This window comes from Mustela erminea, chromosome 15 (genome assembly GCF_009829155.1).
Source record: "Mustela erminea isolate mMusErm1 chromosome 15, mMusErm1.Pri, whole genome shotgun sequence".
Lineage (NCBI taxonomy): Eukaryota > Metazoa > Chordata > Mammalia > Carnivora > Mustelidae > Mustela > Mustela erminea.
This window is the reverse complement of record NC_045628.1, coordinates 3759212-3786248: the sequence shown is the minus strand read 5'-3', so window position 1 is coordinate 3786248 and position 27037 is coordinate 3759212. Positions and strand designations below refer to the sequence as shown.

Here is a 27037-nt window from a genome sequence, read left to right as displayed (position 1 = left end):
CTGACCAGAGCCAGAGGCAGCCGCTTCACCAGCTGAGCCCCCCCGGCACCCAGCCTTGGTCTCTCTCACAGGGCGATTTCCAAATTTGATTTCCAGAGTCCAGGCACTGCTCTAATTTTCCTCTTGTATGTTTTAGTCAAACGCCACACGGCGTCTGCTACTGTGCCCGAAGCTCCGTTTTTCCACAGCCCCATCGCCTTTCTTTACAGAAATGTCCCTTCCCGCACGTGCTCATTGGTCAATACATGGTGATGTCGTTGTTGTTGTTTTCCTCAGAAACTCCAGTTTGAAACTTAGCGGTTATTTTTGATATTTTCTCTCACCTGAACATGGGCCTTTAACCTTGCAGATCCCACCAGTGAGTTTCAGTAACAGGACTGATCCCCGCCCTGCATTTTGCCCATTGTTGCCGGAAAGGTTATTTGGACCTTTCGCATGGCTTACCCCTTGTCTCTTGCTGCCTCACTTTTTTTTTTTTTAATTTATTCATTTCAGACAGAGAGAGAGAGAAGGAGAGAGCATGAGTGGGAGGGGCAGAGGGAGGGAGAGAGAGAAAAAAACTCAGGCAGACTCTGCGGTGAGCACAGAGCCCGACGAGGGGCTCCATCTCACGACCTGGAGATCAAGACCTGAGCCAAAACCAAGAGTCGTCAGACGTGTAACTGACTGAGCCACCCAGGCACCCCGTCTCGTCACTTCTGATGTCATTCACTCCGGGACTCCCCAGATGTGCTTTCCCGGCATATTTGGACCAAGGAGGGCGTTGGTGCAAGGGAGGTTAACAGTGAGCGGAAGCAGGTGCGGTCCATGGTGGCTGCCCCTTCCAGTCAAGGACGAGAGCCCCCCTGCCCCTTGATCTGCTTCGTCTGTTCTTCCTGGGCTCTCTGCTTCTCTCACAGGGAACATGAACTTGAGCTCCCTGGTCTTGCTCGGCTGGCAGAGGGAGCGCTGCTGCACAAGGACAAGAGATACACGCCCGGTTTGTTTTCTCATAAGACAATTCCTAAAGCCATCCAGCTGCTTTCTGTCTGTCTCTCTCTCTCTCTCTTTCAGTCTTGAATGCGATAGTAGGGATGTGATGAGGCATTTGTCTTCAGAGACTTCTTTCTCATAACCCGGTTGCCACTCATGGCCTTCCGAGCTCTCACTTCGGTGCCACTCTCTGTGTCTCTGTTCCGTGCACCGGAGACACGCCACCCCGGGGAAGAGCCTCGGCACCTGGGATGAATGCTGCCTCACCTCCCTCCCCTGGGAGCCTCTTAGGGATGCAGATTCTCTGTCGCCATCCTGGACCAGCTGCGTCAGAAACTGGGAAGGAGACAGGATCAGCCTTCCAGGTGACTCTGAAGCTTTAGCTGGATTCTAGATATTCTCAACGGAGCATGTTTGTCAAACTTAACTCGGGATGAACTGAAGTTCGCTGTCCAGGGGACGGAGGTGCTGAACGTTGCGTGACCTGTGGGACCGCAACAAAGAAGAATGACTGCCCTGTCCTAGGGAACCCCGTCCTCCTTACGCACAACAGGACGAATCTGGTCTAACAGAGCTGCTTCCCTGCTTTGCCCGGAAGGGCTGACTTCCTGCCCTTCTGTGTTTCCTTCTTCAGTTTCTTACTCTGATTTCTGTCTTGACTTGGCTGTGTTCTCTTCAATCGGTCGAGGCCTGCATTGAGTAATGCCTCCTGCAGGGCCCTTTCCGGACTTCCTCGGCTGAAAGTATAAAACTCCTCTGTACACCCACAGGCATTTTTTCCATGAGTCTAGAATTTGCTCATTGGCATCTGCCTTCAAATGTCATTCTTGATAGAAATGTCTTCTCTTCCCCACTCTGCACTGCTCCAAACAGGGTGGTGGCTTCTCTCTGTCCCCACTGGAGTTGCCAGCCTGGGAGGGGCTCGAAGCAGAGACAGCGTCTCCTCTCCCTGCTGCTGGCGCTATAGTAGTTCTAAGCACTAGAAACACAGCACACTGCTGGTTGATTGCACCGTGTGCAGAAATACGAAAAAAAGAAAAAAGGAAACTCCCGCCCGTTCTAGTCCATGACCACGCTCTCACCAGGAAGCTCAAGAAATCTGTCTCTGATAAATGACCCCGTTTGTGCACAATTGTGCATGATTGGAGAAGTTATAATTCCCATTTGCTCCAGCTGCGCAAGTCCAGAAGCCATTTTTGAATACCCCGGGGCAACGTAGACTTGACAATTGCCTCCATTTTCCTTCCCAATTGGAAATGATTCTATAACGAAACACAATTACCGTCTTGTTCTAATAAAATGAAGATCACAAACAGAGTGTCAGGTCCAATGTGAATTTTAGGAAGATAAGGCTGGAAGTACAACCCGAGAATCCCAGGCAGCAGCGGTTTGAGTTCCCCTGTCATGTGGGGCCACGGAAGGGGGTGGTGTGCTCATGTCTGGAACCCCTGGGAAAGTCAGCCTGGGTCGGGGTCCTGAGAAACACAGGGGTGTGAACCGGGAGGCTGCGGGGCGTGACCCGCAGGGGAGACTGCTCTTTCCCCCCGTGGGATTGTCTTAGGCAGGAAAAGGTTGTGTTTTTCTGTTTGGACTATAATAGAAATAGTGCTACAGACAGGGTGGTCTGAGCACCAGAAATTAATTTTCTCACTCTTCTAGAGTCCAGAAGGCTTCAGTTGGGGTACGGCAATGCCAGTTTGTGGCGGCTGTTGCTGGCTTAATTAATTAACCACCGTCACGGCCTCATCTCTAAGGACAGTCGCACCAGGTGTCCAGGCTTCAACATAAATTTTGAAAAAGTCAGTTCTGTTCCTAAGAGCTGTGTTTTAGTTGAGTTCTTCTCTCAAGGAGACTGGGTGAGTTGGGCGTCCATTGGAAAGCAGGCGTCCAGGAGAGTGGAGATGCGCGAGAGTCCGGGGAAGCAGCAGCGAGCCCAAGAGGGAAGGGCGCGGAGGAGTCTGGGAGAGACTTGAGAAGGCGATGCGCGCGTGCCCCAGGCTGTGTTCGCTTCTAGGGCTGGTGTCACAAAGCACCTCGGGCTGGGGGACCTGCGCAACACGCACTGACTTCCTCACGGTTCCAGCAGCTAGGAGACCAGGTTTGCTGTTCCGTTGATCTGTGTATCTGTTTTTGTGCCAGTACCAAACTGTTTTGATTGCTGCAACTTGGATGTGTATTTTGAAACCGGGGACTATGATCCCTCCAGCTTTGTTCTTCCTCAATTGCTTTGGCTCTTCAGGGTCTCTTCTGGTTCCATATACATTTTAGTATTATTTGTCCTAGTTCTGTGAAAATTGTTGTTTGTGCTTCAATAGGAATTGATTTCAGTCTGTAGATTGCTTTGGGTAGTATCGGCATTTTAACAATACTTGTTCTTCCCGTCCATGAGCATGGGCTCTCTTTCCATTCATTTGTGTCATTTTCTCTTTCTTTCTTTCTTTCTTTCTTTCTAATAGTTTTCACACAACAGGTCCTTCACCTCCTTGGTTAAGTTTATTCCTCGGTATTTTATTATTTTTGGTGCAAGTGTAAATGGAATGGTAGAAGGAGCTATATCTCTTTGCACTTTGCCCCCAATACAGATTCAATTTATAATGAGCAATTCTACACTCTGGAAGAGTGCTATGCAGTTAACTAAGGAGTTACCTTGAGTACACATGTGTACACAGCAAGGTGTAAGTAGAACATAAACCCACTTCCTCTGTGGGTTAGTAGACTAACTGTAATGTCCTATTCCTAGGGGTTTGGTAACAGTCAAAGCAAAGGTAGTTATGGGCAGGTCACTGACCTGGCTCTGGGGTCAAGTCTTTGGTGCCCTGGATAATTATGATCCTACAGATTCTTCTCTGTGTTCCGTGCTGATGTTTTCTTCACGTTGAACCACACTAGACTGGTCGTGTCTCTCAGAGCTGATAGCCCAGATGCAGAAAACCACAATCTTTAGGCTCAGAGTTTCTGCTGCCTCTGGCATTTTGCTTTTTGCCCTTTTGAAGCCAATTATTGGTGGATACATGCATTTCCTCAATATGTAGCTGGGACAAGATGAGAATACATTGAATGCAGAAAGAGAATCTGAAAAGAACTATAGGGATTCAGACAGTGTACTTAATCCGCTGATAGAAGAGTTAATGGGGCAAATGTAAACTCCAAAATATCAATGACTGACTTTGGGATATTGGTGCTCTCCTTTCCCCAGTTAATAAAATCAAACCCTGCATTAATAGAAGTCCAGTTTCTAAACCAAGAGAGGCAGAAGTCCAAGGGTCGCATAAATTAATATGGGGGCCTTGGTGCATTTAAATACAGAGAATCTCATCAGGACTGCGAAAACAGTGAGAGGCCTAAAACCATTTTTACGGAGGAAGAGGCAATGGGCCAAGGGTGTTTGGCTCACGCAAGAGGTGGCTCAGCCAGCGCAGAACGGCTCTGAGCCCTTGAAGTATTGCCTGTGGAACTGGTTCCTGTAGCTTATTAATATTTTTTTCTTATGCCTTAGACTTGTTCTCGGTGGTATCAGGTTGGGTAGAGAAAGCCAGGGGTTTGAAGTTGTAGAAAAAGAGAATTTAGCTTTGTGTAAAGATGCCGTTTTGCAGATTTGGAACAATCAGCCTTGGGAGATGGTGAACAAGGTAAGCAAGTTAACGGAACTTCCGTGTCCAGTTTGCTAATGCGTACTCCATAAGTATATGAATATGAACTTACAGTTTTGTAAGTATAAGTTACAGTTCCCACTAGTATTACTTTATTATTATTTTGTACATATTTGGATTGCTTGATTTTTTATAATCTCTCTGCATGTTATCATAGCGTGATTCTCCAGGTTCGTTACACCAAAATAATTGCACACTCAACTCACAACCATAAGCGGTGACACAGTTGCTGTAGAATTCTTTGAAAAGCTCAGGATCAGATTTCTCATGTGGTTTAATTTCAAGTATAAGTTATTTTCAGTGCAAAAGTAGAAATCGAAGCAGGCAGAGAACAGCCTCCTAACAAATTCCTCTCCTGTCTCCCACATGTTTTGAGCAGGTAGGGGATATGAAATTGAATAACTTCATCAAAGCACTTCATGAAAATATATTTTAGCAAAGATGGTAAGTTTTGAGATCAGCAGCGTGTGTGCTGATAATTTGATTTTTAAAATTTTATGTTATACTACAATTTTTATCACAAAGAACCTTTAAAAAATACTGTGTTGGGGCACCAGAGTGCCTCAGTGGGTTAAGCCTCTGCCTTTGGCTCAGGTCAAGGTCTCAAGGTCCTGGGATGGAGCCCCACATCAGGCTTTCTGCTCAGCAGGGAGCCCACTTCCCCCTCTGTCTCTGCCTCTCTGCTACTTGTGATTTATCTCTTTCTGCCAAATAAATAAATAAATAAATCTTAAAAAAACATATACTGGTGTTAATAAATTTAATTATCTTAGCGTGTGTGTGTGTGTGTGTGTGTGTATTTGACCTTAAATGTCACAGTCAAACATTTTATAAAGTCACAGTAACTAATTAAGTGTATAATTTTAAAGAGCTCAAGCTGTTCATCGTAAGACTGTACCATACTGGTCAAAATCAATCGTTTTACTTGAATGACCCACAAAGATCTCTCAATGAGCAGTAGACATTATGACGGTTTTTGCAATGATCATATTTGGTAAGATCTGACTGCACTTTTATTGTCAACACTTACCTACCTTAAACCCAGACAAATAAACTACTTTCTTGCCTATTCTCTTTTTATTAGCTATTTCTTAAAAAGTGAATGAATGTTCAAGTTCAGAGAGTCTTTAAAACATGAGGATAACAACAGAGTAGCCAAAGCAAAAAAACTCAGGCAATACCAAACTATACTTGGAAACCACTACAGCCAGCATACTTCATACTATAGAGTTACTTCATTTCTAATGGAAAAGAGCCAATTAACTGAGGAACAGAGAGAATGGTTTAATACAGAAACAGCCTTCAAAATGAGATCCTGTGTCTAACACCCTATCGTGGGGACTGAGGATGGCCCCTGTATTCTCTCGGAATATAATGGATTCTGTACACGCCTCCATCATTTACCATCATTACCACTTCCCACTTCTCTCTCTCCGACTTGTTTCCAACCCTCACTTTTCAGCCTAGTCAGTCCAGTGCCTTCCACAAGATAGGCTCAAATCCTTTTAATGTAAAGGTGTGGCTTGGGGCCACCTAAGGTGGAGACAAAGCAACACAAAAGGAAAATACATCAGGTTGAGCCTCTGTGAGTGCTTCCGGCTCTCTCCAGGCAAGGCTTAGGAGATGGAGGGTGTCCGACTCTCTGTGTCTTCTGTCTCTCAGACCTCATTCTTCCTTCTTTTCTCTCCTTTCTGCTCTTCTGCAGTGATTAAAATAAAACCTCTGCTATTTCATTTTCCAAGAGAATCATAAAAGAACATGAACACCAGAAAGGGAAGATGATGGGGTCACCCTAGGGTATGCCCACTGCCCATTCTGTTCTGTCGTTTTTGTGATTAGAACCTGGTAATAAATACTTGTGTTCAGATGTCTCTCTCCACTTTTGTATTGCACACGCACACACACATATGCACGTTGACCTCTTTTGATCATTTGAATTCTTACATCCTTAAAGAGACTAGTTAATTCAAAATTTATATTGTTAATCTCAACTTTCTGTTTAACATAAAGTTTTAAAAATTTGTTTTGTTATAGACGGCCTTATGCACGGAATAGTTGTCAAGGACTTTGTAGAAGTCAGTGAATTAAATATCATTCAGAGCACTTAAATTCTTTTTATAAATTGTTTACAGTGTCAACCTTGAAGGAAAGTTCTCGTGCCTGTATATACCACCCCCAAAGTGCAAAATCATGCTCTTCACTGCATAAATTTTTTCTTATTTTAGTAGTGCATGTAGTTTGAAACATTAAAATTAGACAACTCAGCTCATCACAAAAGATTTACAAATATGTTTTTTTATCCATGCTTTGAGTTATAGTCTTATTTCACAAATATATTTTAGGTAAATAATGCTTTCAGGGTTGATGATCCATCCCTTCTTGTTTTTTATATCTTTATTATAAAACCAAGGGAAAAAGGTAGGTCTACTGAAAGTTGCCATGAGAAGATTCTCTTTGTGTAAGCTAAATGAAACAAAAACTCCCTTGGAAGAAAAAAAGAAAAATTGAAAAAAATATTTTGAAGGATAGGCAAGTTAGAGGAGACTAGAATAGTACACGTCGATACCAAGCATCACTTTTACATGAAAGATATGGAACCAATTAGTAGATCTGTATAATAAAAGATAGTCAAGTTTTGTTCTACTAATTTTTTCTACATATATACCATAAACTCTGTTCTGTATAATTACACTGATTTCTTAATTAAACTGCTTGAACTGATTGCTCTGATAATCAGGAGTGATTGTAATCAGTGAAATTAAGATAATCACATTAGCACAAAATGCCAGATTTTTACACACACACACACTCACACACATACTCACACTCATGTAACCATGCTCTAAAGTACTACGTCTATTTGGGCTTTTGTGCATGGGAGGTTTTATTTCTAGAGAGTTCCTTCATTTCTGCCCATGGCTGCCAGTATTTGGACGTGCTTATGGGATGTCCAATTTGTCAACGTCTCTGCAGTTCTAAGATGGGCTCAACTGCCGCACCATTTTACACCCTCTCTATCTCTGTATCTCAGTGCTTCCCTGATGTTGTCTGAGTCATTTAATTCTGTAGGGATGTCACTTGTCTGTTCTCTTTCAACTCCCTCTTTTATCCCTTAATCTTCTGGCTAGCTGCTTATCTTTACTGTCAGCTCTTCTTGGACTGTGGCTTCCAACGCATTAAAGACTTCAAAGGGGCTAAGTCTTTTTGATCCAACCAAAATAAAAATCTATTTTTTTCTTAGTTTGGGGCTTCAATATTTTTTATTACTCATATAGGAACCCTAGAGAAATGTTTACTATAAATCCTTTTCTCCTAACCTTAGGTATGTGATAATAATCTAAATTTTCTTTGATGCTTAGAAAATACAAGATCCTAGTCTAGTACAAAAATGAAACCAGTCAAAACTTAAGAAGCTCAAGTGTGAATGTGGCAGACAAAAATTTGACCTCACAATGAGCAATATATGGGCAAGGCCAAAAGTCTGAATATTGTTTAAATAATTGTTATAAAATGGTGCTAGAACTGATTATATATGATAAAGAACTTACAATCTAAGGAAAATGATATAGGCTTATTTAATAAAGGGCTAGATAATGGGTTAATTTGGAATCAATGAATCAATGTGCAACATTCGCTTTGGATCCCTTGAGGCTGGGAAAGGGGGACAGGTCTTTTGCAAAGCATGCATTTCCTCCAGCTGTTGGATTTTGTGTGTGGTGTCACATGAGGCATGGCACCAGCAGGAAGAGCTTGGAGGCCACAGGGAATTTCATTTCATGCCATGGGCTGCTGGATTCATAAGCTTAATGTAAAAACATACATTTGAATACAGTTAGGTGTTCAGCTGATCTCTAGTCTTTCTAAACAGATCAAGTGCCATGTATTTACTTTATGTAATTTCTTTGAGTTGGCCATGGATCTCAGATTTCCCTGACTGTTGTCTCTAGTCCTGTGTTGGGAACACAACACCAGCGTGGACAGATGTCGACTCATTGCACTTTTGTGTTAATAATAAATTAATGTTTGTGATATGTGGCATTTCTGAAAAGATTGAAAACTTCTCTTGGAATTCTTTTTTTTTTTTTTCTTTCAAGGAAATGCTATATAACAAATAATAGAATACCCAAAGACACATTCTCAGAAAGGTATGACAGTAGGGCTTGGGCAGGGGTGGGGGTGAGGGGCATTTCATCTCCAATACCTGCTCTTCATATCGCTAAGGATATGGTCTCTGCTCTACTCTAACACAACTCAACATTTTTCTGTGTCCTCAGTCCACATGCTCTCATTTGTCAATGATTCTTACTCTTCTTGTAGATTTTTATTAATTATGTCCCCTAAATGAGTGTGAGAAAGTGTTTGACTTGACTTCATTTATTTCTTCTGGAAAGGGTCCATTTTGTATGTGGTCTGCTAGTTTTTTGCCTATTAGGTTACGGTTTCAAAAATGGAAGGAAAACCAGAAAACAAGCATGGTCTGGTTGGGTAGTACAGAAAAGTAGAGGGAGACAGAGAGAGAGAGAGAAAGAGAGGGGGGAGAGCGGGAGAGAGAAACCATTTGGGTTTTGCTGTTTGTTTTTATAAGGATTATTTCATCTTGCGTCCTTCCTGACGAAGGATATACTCACGCAGGAATCCCTGCGTGACGAAGGATATACTCACTCAGGAATCCCTGCGTGACGAAGGATATACTCACTCAGGAAGTCCTGCGTGACGAAGGATATACTCACTCAGGAATCCCTGCGTGACGAAGGATATACTCACTCAGGAAGTCCTGCGTGACGAAGGATATACTCACGCAGGAATCCCTGCGTGACGAAGGATATACTCACTCAGGAAGTCCTGCGTGACGAAGGATATACTCACTCAGGAAGTCCTGCGTGACGAAGGATATACTGACGCAGGAATCCCTGCGTGACGAAGGATATACTCACTCAGGAAGTCCTGCGTGACGAAGGATATACTCACGCAGTAATCCCTGCGTGACGAAGGATATACTGACGCAGGAAGTCCTGCGTGACGAAGGATATACTCACGCAGGGACTCCTGTGGAGGAGGATATACTCACTCAGGAAGTCCTGCGTGACGAAGGATATACTCACGCAGGAAGTCCTGCATGACGAAGGATATACTGACGCAGGAATCCCTGCGTGACGAAGGATATACTCACTCAGGAAGTCCTGCGTGACGAAGGATATACTCACGCAGGAATCCCTGCGTGACGAAGGATATACTCACTCAGGAAGTCCTGCGTGACGAAGGATATACTCACGCAGTAATCCCTGCGTGACGAAGGATATACTGACGCAGGAAGTCCTGCGTGACGAAGGATATACTCACGCAGGGACTCCTGTGGAGGAGGATATACTCACTCAGGAAGTCCTGCGTGACGAAGGATATACTCACGCAGGAAGTCCTGCATGACGAAGGATATACTGACGCAGGAATCCCTGCGTGACGAAGGATATACTCACTCAGGAAGTCCTGCGTGACGAAGGATATACTCACGCAGGAATCCCTGCGTGACGAAGGATATACTGACGCAGGAATCCCTGCGTGACGAAGGATATACTCACGCAGGAATCCCTGCGTGACTGAGGATATACTCACGCAGGAATCCCTGCGTGATGAAGGATATACTCACGCAGGAAGTCCTGCGTGACGAAGGATATACTCACGCAGGAAGTCCCGTCCTTTACTTCGTCGTTCCCATTTCTAGCTAAGCTGAAGTCTTGTTGTGCTGCGGAGTCTTTGGTTGAAGACAGGTGACTTTTGTGGCCCACCCTAATAGTCGGTTTTATATTTGATGCAGACAAATAGGCTGGAAGAAGAGGCAAGACAGGCACCACTGTCACATAGGTGAACTTTCAGGAAAGCATGGCCCTAGACCTGGGTTTAGAGGCTGACCAGGTGACCCTTCCAGGGCAAAAGCAGATTTATCTCTAGTGTCCCTCAATTGACTGCAAGGTGACAGAAAGGTACAAACTCCAGTGACAACATTTTGAAATATCCCTGACACTTAACTCCTTTTACCCTTGCTCTGACTTTTTTGACCTTCTCTTCACATTTAATAATGACTTTAAAAAGAGATTTATTTATTTGAGAGAGAGAGAGAGAGTTGGGAGAGAGACAAGCAGACTCCCCACTAAGTGTAAAGCCTAACTTGGGGCTCTATCTTATGACCTGAGACCATGAGCCAGAATCAAGTGTTGGATGCTTAACAGACTGAGCCATCCAGGTGCCCCAACATTGAATAATGAATTTTTAAACAACAGCACCTGAGACTAACCGAGGCATTTGCTATTCATCCATGTAACTTAGTCGGTGTGCATGATATTGGATTTCTAAAAATGTTTAAGACACAGACTGAAAATCGGTTGATCAAGAATAACATATTCCGCATGTGGGGACACTAAATACCGATTTTGCATGGATAGGGCCGTTCTTCGGTGTGCAGACCTAACAGCGGTAGACACATTTGTCCGATGGCTTTTGTGGTCGCAGGCACCCTGGGAGGGGCGGGCTCACTCGATTTTGTTGGACGCTGAAGCCTCTGGCAAGTCCTGAAATTGGAATTGATAATTTCCTAGGGGGCAGCATTAATCTCTCTTCCTTAATGTGTCACACGGCACATATTTTTCTACATGAGCTTCTCTGGGGACAACAGTTATAAATGCTTAATGGGGCATGTGTCTGAGTATAAAAAAGAAAAATGTAATGATTAATGAGACTCAGAAAGAAAGCAAGCGGTTGAAGCAGGAATGTGGGAAATAGCACCATGGGTCAAGGAACAGAGACGAGCCTGTGGTTCCAGGCTCCATTGAAGACCGTTAGAACCAGTGTCCATGGCGCTGACCAGACTTGAACTAGCTCTGTGTGACCAGAAACTAACCTGTGGATTAAAACTATTCCCTAGTGGGTTATGAGGGCTAAATGTGCCCAAATTCAGCTCCTCAGAGAAAAAAAGTTCTAAGTGATTATTATGCAGACAAGAAGGCATAATTTGTACCCCAAAGCTGTACCTTCTCTACCTCAGAATTATTGAAAAACACAAACAGGATTTATATAAATAAAATCACTTGACATTAGGTTCTCTGTAAATATAGTTTTATAAAATATAATCATGTCTAAATATGTGTGGGGGCACCTGGGTGCTCCGTTGTGTAAGCAACACACTATTGGCATTGGTGCGGGTCATGATTTCAGGGTCCTGAGATCGAGCCCTGCTGTGGGCTCAACACTCGGTGCTGTTTGGGATTTCTCCCTCTGCCCCTCATCCCCCCCATCCTGGGCTCTCATGGCTCCTTCTCTCTTTCTCAAATAAATCAATTAATTAAATCTTAAAAAAGTATATGGCTTAAGAAGTTTATAATGTTCAAGACATCATAATCAGGGAATTTGGGCTTTTAACTGTAGTAAAATACATCGAAAATAAAACATACCATTTTAACTATTTAAAGTATATGGTTCAGGGGCAGTTCACACATTCACAATGTGGTGCATCCGTTAGCAGCATAAGCGGGGGGGGGGGGGGGCAGAGGGAGGAGAGGGAGAAGCAGCCTCTCCGCTGAGCAGGGAGCCCAAGGCGGGGCTCGATCCCAGGACTCTGGGATCATGACCTGAGAGTAAGGCAGACCCTGCACTGACTGAGCCCCCCAGGTGCCCCTGTTTTGGTTACTGAAACTTTGCAGTAAGTTTTGAAATCAGAAAGTGAGGCATCCAACTTTGTTTTCTTTCTTTCTTTCTTTCTTTCTTTCTTTCTTTCTTTTTTTTCAAGATTGTTTTGGCTATAATGCCATACAAATTTTAGGATCAGCTTTTTCATTTTTGCAAAAAAGGGCATTGGGGTTTTGATAGGGATATATCATAGCTTTTTTGATATGCAAAATGTCCTGAGAAATGAAGGAGCAGTTGGCCAACTCTTATATCCTTGGCTCCCTTGGATAGGCATTTTTGTTCCTACTCGTATTAGTTGTAGTAGGTTGATTTACCAAGGAATAGTTATTATATAATACCCAGGGGTTTGAAATATTAGTACTCATTATTTCTGTAATCATATAGCACATTTTTCATTTTGTTATCTTTTGAAATGAAATAAAAGACATAATAAAGCTAGCAATAAATGTGTAATGATGATTTATTGAAAGTAAACTTCACGTAATCACCAGTGAGCAAACAGAGTAGACCATTCCCTGAGCCCCTAGAATGCAGGGTTGCTGTATTATTTGAAAAGTACTGGGATTTTCTACCAAATAGTGGGAGACAGGAGCCATATTCAATAGATAGAGAACTTCTGTAAACCAAGAAGAAAAAATAAAGAAATATACTATAAAATATTGGATAAAAGACTGGGATTAGCACCACGGAAGAGAATATCCTAAGACTAATAAATTTACCTAAAGATTCTCAATGTTATAACTCATCAGGGTGCTGGAAATTAAAACCGCTTGCCCATAAGCATGGTTCCACTGAACAGCGAGTACTGGTGAGAAGGTGGACAGCCCGAATTCTAGTATGTTGCTGGTGGGAATACAAAATGGTACAGCCACCTTTGAAAACTCTGACAATTTCTAAGAAATTCAAATTTATGCATCCTCTGTGTTCCGGCAACCCCACTTCTAGGTACGTGCCTTATAAAAATGAATGTATTATTTTACAAAATGACTTGTGCAGGAATGTTGGTAACAGGTATATTCATAATTGACAAAAACTGGAAACCAATCCCGTGGTAGACATTTTGTTCTTTTATCTGTTGTCTGCTCTTGGACCCATGCTCGAGGGTTTGAGTTGTGATAGCTTTAATGTATCTGATGTTTTAATGTTACACCTCTTTAATGTTATACCTCCCCGTGTAACACGTGGCTCTATTTTTAGCTCACTGAAGAATTAAAGCATTAAAAATAATTTTTCAGACTTTCTGTTATTTTCAGGGAGTGAGTTACTCCAAAATGTCTCGTCTGATAGAGCAAACTTTGCTCCTATGAAATTTCACCCCCCACGCCTCCCCCACCATTTTTTTTTTTTTTTAATTGGGGCATGGAGCCCAATGTGGGGCTTGAATTCACAACCCTGAGACCAAGACCTGAGGTGAGATCAAGAGTTGGATACTTAACTGACTGAGCTACCCTGGCTCCCCTGAAATTTTACTTTTAAAATGAGTTAAAAGTTGGGCACCTGGGTGTCTCAGATGTCTGCCTTCATCTCAGGTCATGATCCCAGGGTCCTGAGGATCGAGTCCCGCATCTGGCTCCCCATTCAGCCGAGAACCTGCTTCTCCCTCTCCGTCTGCCTGCCACTCCCCTGCTCCTCCTGCTCTGCCACTGTCCCTGTCAAATTAATAAATAAATCTTCTAAAAAACAAAATAAAATGAGTTTAAAATCATGCGTATCTGTGATGCCTTTGGAATTCATGAAATCGCGTGTCCTCCATGTTCTGTCAGCGAGTTTACCTGGGGGAGACTGGAAGGGAAATATGAAAGGGTGAGAGACCACATCCCGTAACGACCGATACCTCAATAAGTATCCAATGATACTCTCCATTCCTGTCTTCTGAGTTGATCCTTAGGTACTTGGTCAGTGACAGAAATACTTGAATAGTTCTCGCCCCTAATTTTTTTTTTTTTTTTTTTTTTTTGAGATGTAATTTTTTAACAACTGAGTTGGGTTACTTTTTAAAAAGTTTTTTTAATTCACGCGAAATTAACAGAAGTCACAGTTCTATACATTACTCCGTGGTCATTGGTAAGGTTGTCGTAAGCGATCGCACCCATCCCCCCCCATCCCGCTTTGCCTGAATTTTAAAAGTTGGCAACTCGTTGTTTTACCTTTTATTTCAAGTGCATCATGTTTTAATAACTTTGAGGAACGTTTGCATTATTCTGTTTCTGTTTTTGTTTTTACTGGGCTCAGACATAAACAGTATTTTGTATTAACAATGTCAATGGTGTACTGCATTTTATTTATCATTGTTTGAAAGTGCATCAGTGTTTTGAAGCTAAGACCCCTTCTAGAATTTGAAATATGAAAAATCATCTTAAAGTTCTCTAAGATGAATAGACAGTGGCTTATAGAGGGGGAGAGTGAACGGGCCACATGCGTTTCTACTGTGTGCATTCTGGATTTACAGTTCCTACATCAAGGGCTGAAGAAATATGATGCAGTTAAATCTGTGTTGCTATAAAACTGTCACTTCGGGTCTGTTCTGGAATATTTAGAGAGTTAATGATTTAGATCTGGTTTAGGTACACAGGCCACGCCTGATTCCTGACAGGCGTATACATCACAGTAATATACATTAGAAATTCTGTAGAACAGGTGATTGAAGGGCACCTGGGTGGCTCAGTGGGTTAAAGCCTCTGCCTTCGGCTCAGGTCATGATCCTGGGGTCCTGGGATCGAGCCCTGTATCGGGTTAATCGGGCCGTGAAGTCTTAAATTTGGCACTCTTTCTCTTACTCTAAATGAGACGTTGAAGGTAATTTTTTGAGATTGTAAAATCCTAGCAGAATCTCCTGGAATGTTTGTGTAAAATGCAGGGTCTTAGATCCCATTCCAGAATGCTTGAATCACAGTGTCTGGACGTGGGACTGGGGCTTGATTCTTAAGGGGGAAGAAATGGCCCCCCAAGGTGAGCAGTCTTTTTAGGGGGAGAAAAGTGTTATCCATGGTTTGCTGTCCTTCCTAGGACCACCTAGGACACAGACAGAACATCTGTGGTATTACAATTTATGGCAGAGGTTGATGGGGAAGGAGTGATAATGAAAAATAGGTTAAGAATCACTGAACTAGAAAAAACTGCTTTAGGGGCGCCTGGATGGCTCAGTGCATTATGTGTCTGCCTTCAATTCAGGTCATGATCCCAGGATCCTGGGATGGAGCCCCATGGCGGGCTCCCTGCTCAGTGAGGGGGGGGTCTGCTTCTCTGCCTCTCCCTGTCCATCTGCCCCTGCCCCTACTCCTGTTCTCTCTCTCTCACTCTCAAGTAAATAAATAAAATCTTCAAAAGAAATCTATTTTTTTTTTTAAATCCTCATGTCCTTTTCAGGCATCCTAAAATTTGGGTTCAACCTAGGCAGGAAATCTGTGTGTTCAGCAGCATTCCTTTGCAGATCTACGGCTCTGTGGTGTTAATAACATAATCTCTATGTTCCTGCTTTTGGCCTCCATTCCTGATGAGCATACTGATAAGATAAACCTCTCAAAGAGGTTCTTAGAAGACTGTCCATTGTTATGGAAATTCCCACATCTGTGTTTTTTGGAAACCTTTCCATTGATGTTTCTATTACCCCTTCAGGGAGAAAGGACTCTGCCTTGATTTTTTGTGGTTATTCATCTTTAACTTTTTATTGAGAAATTAAACCAAACCTACAGAAAAGGTGAGCCAACCAAACAAAGAACTTTGTACCTCCTTCAGCCAGCCTTACTGTTTGCTAACGTTTTACACATATAAATTATCGTTTCCTCTATCTAAAAAGGCCTGTGCTTGGCTTAAAACGGGGCCAAGATTTAGAAGCCCTGATTCAGTTGTGTTTCCCTTGTCTTTCCCTCCGCTGATTTTATTTATTTATTTATTTTTAGGATTCTTAAACTCATTAGATTTATTTGTAATTGTTTGGCTTCAAAAGGAATCTTTGAGAATTAAACAGTTTTCGAACTTTTTTTTTCCCCACAATGAAAAGTAGAAATAGAATAAATTTTGATAAGAAGGAAAAAGGATTTAACAGCCAAGGCAGATACTGGGTTAAATATTCCTTTAAAACTTGAAAAACATTTTTTTTTTAATTTCTTTTCAGCATAACAAAATTCATTGTTTTTTTGCACCACACCCAGTGCTCCATGCAATCCGTGCCCTCTATAATACCCACCACCTGGTTCCCCCAACCTCCCACCTCACACCCCTTCAAGACCCTCAGATTGATTTTCAGAGTCCATAGTCTCTCATGGTTCACCTCCCCTTCCAAAGCCTCTGCTGATTTTTTAGATGTAAAATCTTTGTGAATAGGGACCCGCGGTCATTGTGAGAATCACGTGAGTATCATGGAACACCGTGTAGCCAGATACCCACACGGGCTCCTAGAATTCCCAAAGCAGTTATGGTCCCCAGGTTGCCGTCCAGGTCCTCTCCTCCGTGTGCTACCGGCACGTCATCCACACAGCTAAATCGTGGCACTATCTGGAGACTCGGAGGAAGAGCTGATTCCAAGCCAGACTCTTGGTTTTGGTTATGCTGGTGCTGGTGGGGACATGCTGTGGTGACAGCTGACACTATTAGAGCTCCTTAGCACATTTTCTGATGTGTTTGCATCCATTTTTCAACCGCAGTAGCTGAAGTTTTAGAGACTGAATGTTTCTTTTTAAATATCAAATCATGCCCCCCACACAGACTTCTCGATGGAGCTCTGGGCAGCTTGATGACAAAGCCACAAGTACACAGGACATGCTGAATCGGTTCCAAGCAGCCCCACTCTAAGAGGCAGCCTCGGCTCCATTATTCTGTTTGGTCCCCAGATGGTTGTTTCTCCCCCGGCTGTTTTCCTGCGGATTTTATTGTCCCAGAAAGACCCGGGGTGGCCAGGCCATTTGACTTGACTGGCAATTCGCCCCTTGTTACTAAAATGGATCTTGATTCCTGTTGTGATTTCTTTTTCCTATTGTGATTTTGAAATTTCTCTACCCCGATGCTGTTCTTGTTGAGAATCCTTGGAATCCTCCTGCCCACGCTGAGTGCTAGTTCCAGCAGGTTACCCTGTGGCTTGGGGACGTCACAAGATCGGAGTCCCTTTGTCCTTAGTGAAACAATTAATTCTAGGATCTGCATCATGGACTCAAGAGAATTAAAGTAATTCTTATACTCATGTTCTTACAACCAAAGTACTTAGAAAAGTGCTCAGTGTGTGTTAGTATTGGAAAATGTACCTGGCATAGGAAGTGTTGGGATCTGGAGCGCACAGCCAAGAAAGAATTATTGAGACATCTTCAGTGCAGAAAGGTGGTTTTATTGAAGCAGGGGGACAGAACCTGTGAGCAGAACTGGGGTTCAGAACACAACTGGGGTTCTGAGCGTGACTGATTATAGACTTTCAAGTTGGGAATGGTTTAGGGATAGCATAAGTCTCTAAGGAATTTTGAAAGCAAGGTTTCCAGGACCTTGACGGGACTAGCTATTGTTATAAAAAGACCATTTATTACTGTCTACTAAAACCTTAGTCGTGAGACCCTGTGGATGTGTAACGGTGAGCCGTATGCTTGGGGGAGGACTGCTGACATGCATCTGGGGAGGGCGGGTTAATGGATAAAGGAACTTTCCAAAGGAATTTTTATATTTAAAGTAGACTCACAGGGCCCTGGGTTGGGCTAAGATGGCCTTTGGCCCTTAGCAAAGTGCCAGCATCCAGGCAGCTGAGCTCCCAGAGGAAGGTCCCTCTGTCTGTTTCAAGGGCCTGACGATGAGCTGTAAGTAGGAAGGACATTTAATGTTTCTTCTGCCTTTATTTCCCCGTCATACCCTCTTCTTTTTCAGAATTCTCTGTTATGAATCAATTATTTAGCAAATGGCCTTTTCTGCGTTCCTTTTTTATATATGGGTACTTCACAGTGTCCAGTTTTAAGACTTAGCAGACACAGAATTTAGCTCACTCTACAACTTGCGTGTGTGTTTATAGGAAAAACGTTTCTTTATTTTGTCAACGGCTGATTGGCTCTGTTGGTCGGTCTCCACCATGGCACCCAGGGGCTACCCAGGCAGCATGTCTTCTGAGGTTCCAGCTCAGTTCTGTCTGATAATGTAAACAGCCCTTTTGGAAAACAGCCCTCCCAACTGGGGAAAAGACAGGCTCAAATTGTTCCCACTTCTTTTCTCCTTGGACTGAGGTGTGGCGCAACGAGAGGGGTGGGACTTACTCATGGGCCATTGTGGCAGGAAGTTCTGGAATTCCTGGGCGTATTGTCCTTGTCGTCTGTGGACGTTCTTGGGCCCATTCTTCAAGGGCCTCAGGCTGTCCCCAGTCGTGCGCTGAGCTTGCCCTTCTGGCCCCCCCGAGAACCAGCTGTTAAAATTTCAGGAATTCGTCAGTCGGTTGTGGAACAGTTAAACAAAGCCTACAGTAAAAATTAAAGTAGATAAACTTACAATTAAGTTGATTGTAATAAAGAATAATTCTCCAGGGGCGCCTGGGTGGCTCAGTCGGTCAAGCGTCTGCCTTTGACTTGGGTCATGAACTTGGGGTCCTGGGATGGACCCTGGACAACAAATTGTTTACAAATAATTAAATACATAGTACTCAGGGCTGACTGGAGGGCGTTTGTTGCCCACAGAATGGTGTCTGAGTCCCGTAGCGTGATGTCCCGTGTCCTCACTGACCCCGTCCTCTGAGCTCTCCGTGGTGTCCCCCTCCCCCGCATGCTCGTCACCCCTCACTGTCTCCCACATAGTCCTCCTCACCACTTTCGTGCTGGATAAACCACACACTCGTCCTCCAGGAGACTGTTGCTAAATCCGCTTGGCTTATATTCTAGACTCCCATTCAGCATTTAAAACTCAGAAGGTTTTGAGAAAATTTAGAATAAACCTTAAGTTATGGATTCTAGATACGTTATTATGGGGTTTTTTGACGTAGAGTAATTATAAGAGAAGGAATCATTTGGAGATCGGTACCCAGTGCCGGGATGCATGATATACTGGCCGCTCATTGGCTCATTCACTTGTGCCAGTGCCCCCAGGACATGGGGTCAATGGACAGGAAACTGAGGCCCTGAGAATTCGGCAGCTCGCCCCAGTGGGGCCAGACCTCCCAGCCAGTCTGTGGAAGCCCAAGGTCAGTGTCTCACAGACTCCTGTTATGTGTCGTTCACTACACAGGTTCATGGTGGGTTCTACTCAGAAATCAGACAGCAGGGGTGCTTGGGTGGCACAGTCAGTTGGGTATTGGGCTCTTGGTTTCAGCTCAAGTCCTGGTTTCAGGGTTGTGAGATCGAGCCCTGCGTCGGGTTCCTTGCTCTGTGCAGAGGCGGCTTGGGACTCCTGCTCTCTGTCCTCCCCCCTGCTTTCTCTCCCGCTCTCAAACAAATAAGTCTTTTTTAAAATATCTGACAACATTTTATGAATGTTTTTCTAATAAATCTGCCTCATACTGTATTTGTAGTGTATGTGCTTTGCTATGAAAACTTTAAAACTGCGTTAATATTAGTTAATTCAAGATGAACAATTTCATTTGCTAAAAAAATAAACATTTGGGGGAAAGTGCTATTTATCTTCTGGGGAAACCATTGGTAAATATATTTAATCAACTGTCTGCTGTTGTCAATGAACTGTTCAAAATTAAGGGCTAGAAGGGTTCTGGGGGTGGGGGCGAGAAGTGAGTCCGTCTATCCTTCGTGTGCATAGGGAGAGCCGGGAATGGGAGTGACAAAGGACACCTGCGGACCGTGCCGCAGGGCCGCTCCCAGATATGCAGCGAGGACAAGAAAGGCCAAGGACTCACCTTCTGGATGTTTTGATGGCTGAAGAGGGAGATGCCCAAGGGAGCAATGGTGGCGCCATGCCATGTCAGGTTACACTTGATCCTGGAGGATTGTGGTCTTTGAGAAATTCTTTGATCACAAACTACCACCATTAAGAGAATCTGTGTTGTGAAAAGAGTTCAATTCTTAATTGGAGAAAGAACATATTCAAGGGGAAGCCCCTTGGCAGGTGGACAGATGTGGACAGACTCCTACTGAGGACAGCTTTGAAGGCGAGGACGGAAGAGAAGGAGTGCGGGCCCTTGGAGCCACGTGTTGCCACTGTTGAGAGGGCACTGGGGTGTGTCTGACTTCGCTAGGGAGAGAGATTTGGACAAACGGCCCTCCGACTTCAGGAAGGCCACACTGGGCTGGGTGTGGGTTATCTCTACTGTCACCATGTCACCCCCATTTTAGAGGGGCTCCTCAGTCTCATTTTTCACCCCCACTGCACATGACATCAACGCGATGGCCTTCCTCGAGAGAGGACGACAGGCATAGCCATGTCCACCAGGACTGTTGGTGCCCCTCGTGACATGTGGTTAGCTCTGGGGAAGAGGGTGACACACTAGATATTGGAACACATAAAAGATTTGGGGTACCATAGAATAGAAGGGACATTTGAGTGACACTCCAGACTATAGAGAAGCTTCATGGAAAGACAGTATGTTCAGTGACGTATGCGTTTGAATCCAAGCCATTTAGTAACGGATTGTGGTATAATGGGGGAAAAAAAGACTCACTGTTGCTTTAATTACAGTTTTTATGGAAAATGCATTAATGGCTTTTTATCAAGACTGTGATACTGCTATTAACTGTGGAAACCATGATGGTGCTTTGGGGAACTGATGAGATTTCTGTGAGGCTGGTCCTAGAGCCCACTGTCAGAAGCAGAGACTAGAATAGTCTGCCCATGCCTATGGCATACCTTGTACTAATGAACTCACCTTTGCCGTTGAGACGGAAACAAGGTCGCCTTCCAGCTGTGCATTTGTTCTGGTAATTGGCGTCTATGTTGACCTATCTGGCTTCTTAATCTGGATAGAAAAGGCTTTGGCCCACAGTCCTTTTCGGGAATGGCGGACACACTCCCAAGAGGCCATTGTAGAAAGAGAAGTTTAATGTCCAGAGTATAAACTTTGTTTTAAGCCAATGGGCCCTAATGAGATAAAAAAATAAAAGTTACATGAACTGGTGCCTCCATGAGCCTAGTGAAGTAATTTCTTTTTATTATCTTGCCCTGTAAAGGGTATACAAACTAGGCATTCGGAAACAACAAACTGTAAGAACATGTTCCCCTTTCTGAATACTTAGGGCGGCTGTAATAGGAAATCTCGTTGACAGACCGGGAAGAAGTCTGAATCTGAAGACAAAGGCCACCGATCCTACCTAAACCAAGGAAGGCCAGAGGGCAGTGGATGTGTCTGCGTGGACTTTTATGGACGTTAGCGTTTGAGATACTAGTGCAACGCTCCGGTGTTGGTTCACGGTGCAGACGGAGCACGCACTCTAACTGCCTACTCTTTCCATTTTCCAGCACTCCGGCTCCTGAAGGAGGGCGCGGATCCACACACTGCCGTTTCCTCGGGAGGGTCCCTGCTGCATCTGGTGAGAACCTTTGACTGGGACGCGTGGGGGTCAACGCAGGGAGGAGAATCAGTTGTGGATTCAAAATCCAATAGCCAAATGGACCTCTTTTTTTTTTTTTTAAGACTGTTTATTTAATAGAGGGTGCAGAGAGCATGAGCAGGGGGGGAGGAAGAAGCAGACTCCTCACTGAGCAGGGAGCCCCATACAGGGCTCGAACCCAGGACCCTGGGATCAAGACCTGAGCCAAAGGCAGAGGCTTAACGATGGAGCCTGCAGGCCATCCTCCAAATGTATGTCTGACAGATGATCTTCAAAACATGACACTTTCAAATGATCAGGCATGGATAATGAGCTGCAGTATTTTCTAATTACTACATTGGAGTTTGTAATTAATCTTTAACAAATGGAGTTAGAACTTCTGTCCTAAAGAAGATACTTTTGAAAATAAAGCAGATACCTTGTATCTACTATAGACTGTTAGGCAATCATTCTTTTGCCTCTGCACTTTGTCTTTCTGGCTGCAGTGGATTTCCTCTATTCTCTGCTTGTGACCAGGCACATATAAATGTGAATAAAGCTCACCTACATTCTTTTGGAGACAAAGCCGTGGATAGCTAAGTGAATCAACTAATAAATGATTGCATAAACAAGAAAATATTATGTTAGGATCATGTGCCAGAAATTTTTGCTGGTTCACTTAAAAATTCAGTAGTAGGATCAATTAAGTAGTCTTAGGACTGATGTAATGATTAAGACTTAATTTTGAAAAATATCAAAATTAACATAACATTCAAAACCTAACTCAGAGGCACCCAGGTCAGGGGTGAGCTGTATTTCTTTGTGGTACATTGAACTCTGTTAAAGAAGGTCAGGCATCAAACAGCCCCAAGCTCTGGAACACGCCCCCAGTTCTCAGCCTTAATTGCATGTTGGAATCATCCAGGAGCCGTAAAATGCGGACACCTGCTTCCAACCCTAGCCAGGACACCTGCCTCCCAACCCTAGCCGGGTCCCTGGAGATTCTGACATTTTTCTGGGATATGACAATTCAGAGCTCCCCCAGCTGACTCTGATTTGCAGCTGAGGCTGAAAACCACTGCAGACAAGAGAAACATGTACCTACCAAAGGTTCAAGATATCCAGGGGACACAGGCAATCACATTATGCACTCAGCGGAATAGGAAAACAACTCAGAATAGTGGTAAGAGACAGTCTGTAGAAGAAATGTCAACTGTTTCTCTCCAGCTTTAATTGAGATGAAAAGAGAGATTTCTAGATAACTTTTTCCTTCTCTGGAGGGTTTTGGTTTTGAAACCTCTCCATTTTGGACTCTGATCATTACGTGGCTTATATGAAACTGCTAAGGAGCTATGTATGCCTCCTTAGTTCCTAGATCCCAGGTCTAACAGTGATAAGAAATGCTACCTTGACTAGGGACGTGCTAACAGCTTCGCACAAGCAAATATTTTCCTCTTGGTTGACGTGGTTATCTCCTACCAGGAGGTCCAGTGATCAGCACGTTCAGAAGGAGATGAGGCCAGGCCTTGCTTTCTTTTCTTGGGAGTGTCTACACCTGCCTCTGTGCCCCCTGTTAGAAGAGGATCAGGAGAGAATTCGAGCCCATGCCGACGGCTTTTGATCTTTTCTTTTCATATGTAACTTCATGTACATTTACCCCTTTCGTGAAGTTTGAGAAGATGCTTAAGCTCACTGAGGCTTATTTTTCCCACCTGTGAAATGGGCATATTATCTGGAACATTGTGTTCAGAGTATTTACTGGGATGAATACATATCACAGCTGCATTGTGATGGTCGGAGAGAAAGGAGAAGAACTGGTCAGCCATAAGGTGTCTTTGATATGTTAGATATTGATCAATAGCTACATTACAGTGTATTATTTAGGATGCATTTTCATATAAATTAATTTTTTATTCACTGTAGCTCTGTGTGCTTGGGAATATGCCTATGTGACTTTCCTCTGACAGAATATGCCTCAGACACAGACACACACAATGTTCTTGCCACATCGGTTCCCCAGTGATACCTAAAGGGGCTCATTTCATTTTTCAGAGAGCACACGGTACTTCTAATTCAACTACTGGAAGACAGACCTTCTCTGTAAACAAACGATGTGAATTCATTGTTAATATTGCCAACAGTGTTATTACTGAGCATGTGTGTGTATGAGAGAGAGAGAGAGAGACCCACAACTGTATATATAAAATGCATTTGCCTGTAATGAACATATAAAATGCCTTCTGCCAGTAGTCAAGCCAGTGGTTGCTTTCTGGTCTTCTGACCTACAGCCAGATGCCACTCTGTCCCTTCCCCTGGACCCCTGCCACCCTCTCTTAAAGCTTCATCCCTTTCTCAGGATAAGCAACAGCCTCTCTCATCTCCCCGTCCCATCTTTGCCTACCCTGCAGGGTGTTGCCACACAGAAGTCAGTTCAACCTCTCTGTTTCATCAGAATACTGCAGAAACTTCCCTTTCCACTCAAAGAAAAACCCAAAGTCCTGCATAGAGGCATATCATGACCTGCCCTGGCCATGGCCCCACCTCGGTTCCTCCCCTCTTGTTCTCAGAGCTCCTTGCTGGGTCCTGCCGCCCTACCCCCTCCAGGTGCATCCCCCCACCCCCCATCTTTTCCACTTGGAACATTGCTCTGCACGTGTCCACACAGCCCATGCCCTCACTCGTTTTGGGTCTCTGCTTGGAAGTCATCTAACAGAGCAGCCTTCCCTGGCTTGCCCTATAGGAAAGAACAGCCTATGACCACCACTCTACAATCAACTTGACTTTCATCTGATGTCTAGTTTCCCCGTAGTGTGCAGGTGCCACCAAACAGATTATAGACTGATGTGATTACATCCTAGTTCTTAGACTGTCCTCCCTGTGAGAGCAAGAACTGGGCATGGTCTTGGCCTGTTGTATCCCCAGTGCCTAGGGGAGTGCCCAGCTCTTGGTACCTGCTCAGTAGACTTGTTGAGTAGGAAAGTTAATGCATTAACTACTTAATTAATTAATGTCTGAGGCCATGGTCACTCTGAGGGATGCAGAGATTCAGAACACATTCTCTGCCCATACGGAGTTTAGTTTTCCCAGGGAGGAAGAAGAGTGAACCACTGGCTATGGCCGACCTGGGGGGCGGCGGGAAATAGGAGATCGTGGCAGAGGACCATGAAGAGGCCATCCTGCACTGGGAGAAGAGTCCTGACACTTTCTCCGACCCTCCTGATCAGACGCAATTACTCCTCCATCCAAGCTCTCCGAGCGCACGATCCTTGCTTCCTGCAGATCTCGTCATGATGGGCCGTGATAAATGGGCGATGTGTCTTCTCTCTCCGCTAGACTGCATTGTCAAAACCTGTGACTGTCTTAGGCACGCTTCTATCCTTGGCCGGTCACGTGCAGGAAATGCTCACTAGGGTGTCCGTGAATGAACGGATGAAGGAATGGGCCCCAGGACTTAAGGGCATCTTTGGCTAATGAGAGGTCGGTTATTTGAGGCCCAGATCACAGAGTAGACAGACTCAGAAATAGTGGAATCAGAAGGAAAACGAAATGAGAGGATTCAAGGGAGAAGGCAGAGGGAAACACGTTCTCAAGCCTCCGTTTGGGGCAGCTATGTTGCATTTTCATACCATCAGGCATGGGCTGCGAGCCTCAGACAAAAGGAAGGCAGGGCTGGGGAGCACGTGAGAAAGCCTGGGGACGGCCGAGGGACCCCAGGGTCAGCACCGAGTCTTCCTTTCCTGGGGCTCCTGAGTAAATAAAAGCAAATGAAAAATTGCGAGTTGCCAGAGAGACAAAATTACAGGGCTTCAACATGCCTTAGGTGCTGGAAAAGGCAATTTAGCCATCTGAAACGTCAAGGGTGAGGGTCTGGGCTGTCAGCCCCACCTTTGGGGCATCCTGCGTTAGGAATCCTAATGTGTTATCTGTGCTGAAGCTCTAATTAGAGATGCTTAGATCGATGCCTTTGAGAAAAAGGGCACCATCTGTTTGTGTGGGCCATGGAGAAAAAGCAGTGGAAATTGTTGAGATTTCTAGAGTTTTGTTGATTTCATTCAGTTCTTCTTCATTGAGTTCTTGATTCCAAGAGCAGATTTCAGTGCATTTCTCTTAGAAGTACCAGGAGAACTTTGATGTTGGAGATTAACAATTCCCATCCCGCACAGGGATTTTGTTTTCTTTCAAAATTTTCGACAAATACTTCCAGATCAGCTTGTTTGCCCACCCTTCTGTAAATAATTCATGTATCAAACCTAGGGGAGATATCACGTCCCGTGATGGACAGAGGGGAGGTAAGGGCAGCAGCTGACAGCACAGACAGATTTAAGTCTCGGGAAGACATTATATTTGTGGATTTGGAAACAGAATCACACAGGTATTGCTAAACCGCTGTGTGGGGGTTTAGTGTTAAGACTTCTAATAAATAAGCTCTTGAGAAGGAGCTTCCAGTAGTGACCAAACCCTCGCGAATGGAGCATGAAACACAAATTCTTTTAGTGTTGTCTTGTGACAGCAGCAGAACAGTGAGGCTTAAATGGAATGTGCTAGAAATAGAAATTACTCTTTGTTTGATCTGGTGATGAGATGAGAGAGAAAGAGAGAAAGGGGGACATTCTTTGCAAAAGCAGAGAAAATCTCCAAGCTAGACCAGAAATTTTTAACAGTGACTCAGGCTGGGGAGAGGAGGCAAAGTCTTTTCTTTTTGACATGTATGCTTCATGTGATCAAAGAAGTTAATGAACTTAGTTAAGACTGCATTTTTGTTAGAGGCTTAACACTACCTGTTTTAATCACTTCCTGCTCTTCCAAGAAGGTCTGGTGTCTGAATTGGCAGCTCATTGGGCTTCTCTCTCCACATCTTTCAAGCTTTAGGATCTGGAAGAAGCCGAGATAATTAGCAAAATACTACAGTGGCAGCTGTTCCACATCTTTGTATCTTTTCGATGGAGGAGAGAATATTATATTTTGAAAAGAGTCAAAATATTAGGACTGTGGAGGAAATGTCTAAAGAAAGATCTAATTTTAAAACTGGTCTAAGTGTTAGAGTGCAAAAGTGGTCAGTAGCTACGTGGACGTTGTCCGAAGCATCTGGGCATTGACCGTGTAACTTCGCCTTCCTTTGTTCTCCCAGAAAGGAAGGGGGGAAAGCTGTGAGGGTAAGTGCTGGTGAGAAAATGCATCATTGCAGAAGAAAATGTGCCCTCTCCAGGGGCCGTTCCTGGGATTTTCTTGGGTGATGAGGACTGGGGGACATCGTACAGGATGGGGCAACAGGAAGCGAGGAGGCAAGTGAAGGAGCAAGACGGACGCAAA

At 44.1% G+C, this 27037-nt stretch overlaps 1 protein-coding gene across 5 annotated transcripts in view; it reads left to right on the top strand.

The window, feature by feature from the left end:
• MYO16 (myosin XVI) overlaps positions 1–27037 on the top strand; it is a 584648-nt gene that overhangs the window by 169809 nt on the left and 387802 nt on the right. For all 5 annotated transcript variants that reach the window (XM_032314881.1, XM_032314880.1, XM_032314879.1 and 2 more), the window contains exon 3: positions 21657–21727. In XM_032314881.1, coding sequence (XP_032170772.1) covers positions 21657–21727 — 71 coding nt within the window. The remainder of the gene's footprint in view (positions 1–21656; positions 21728–27037) is intronic.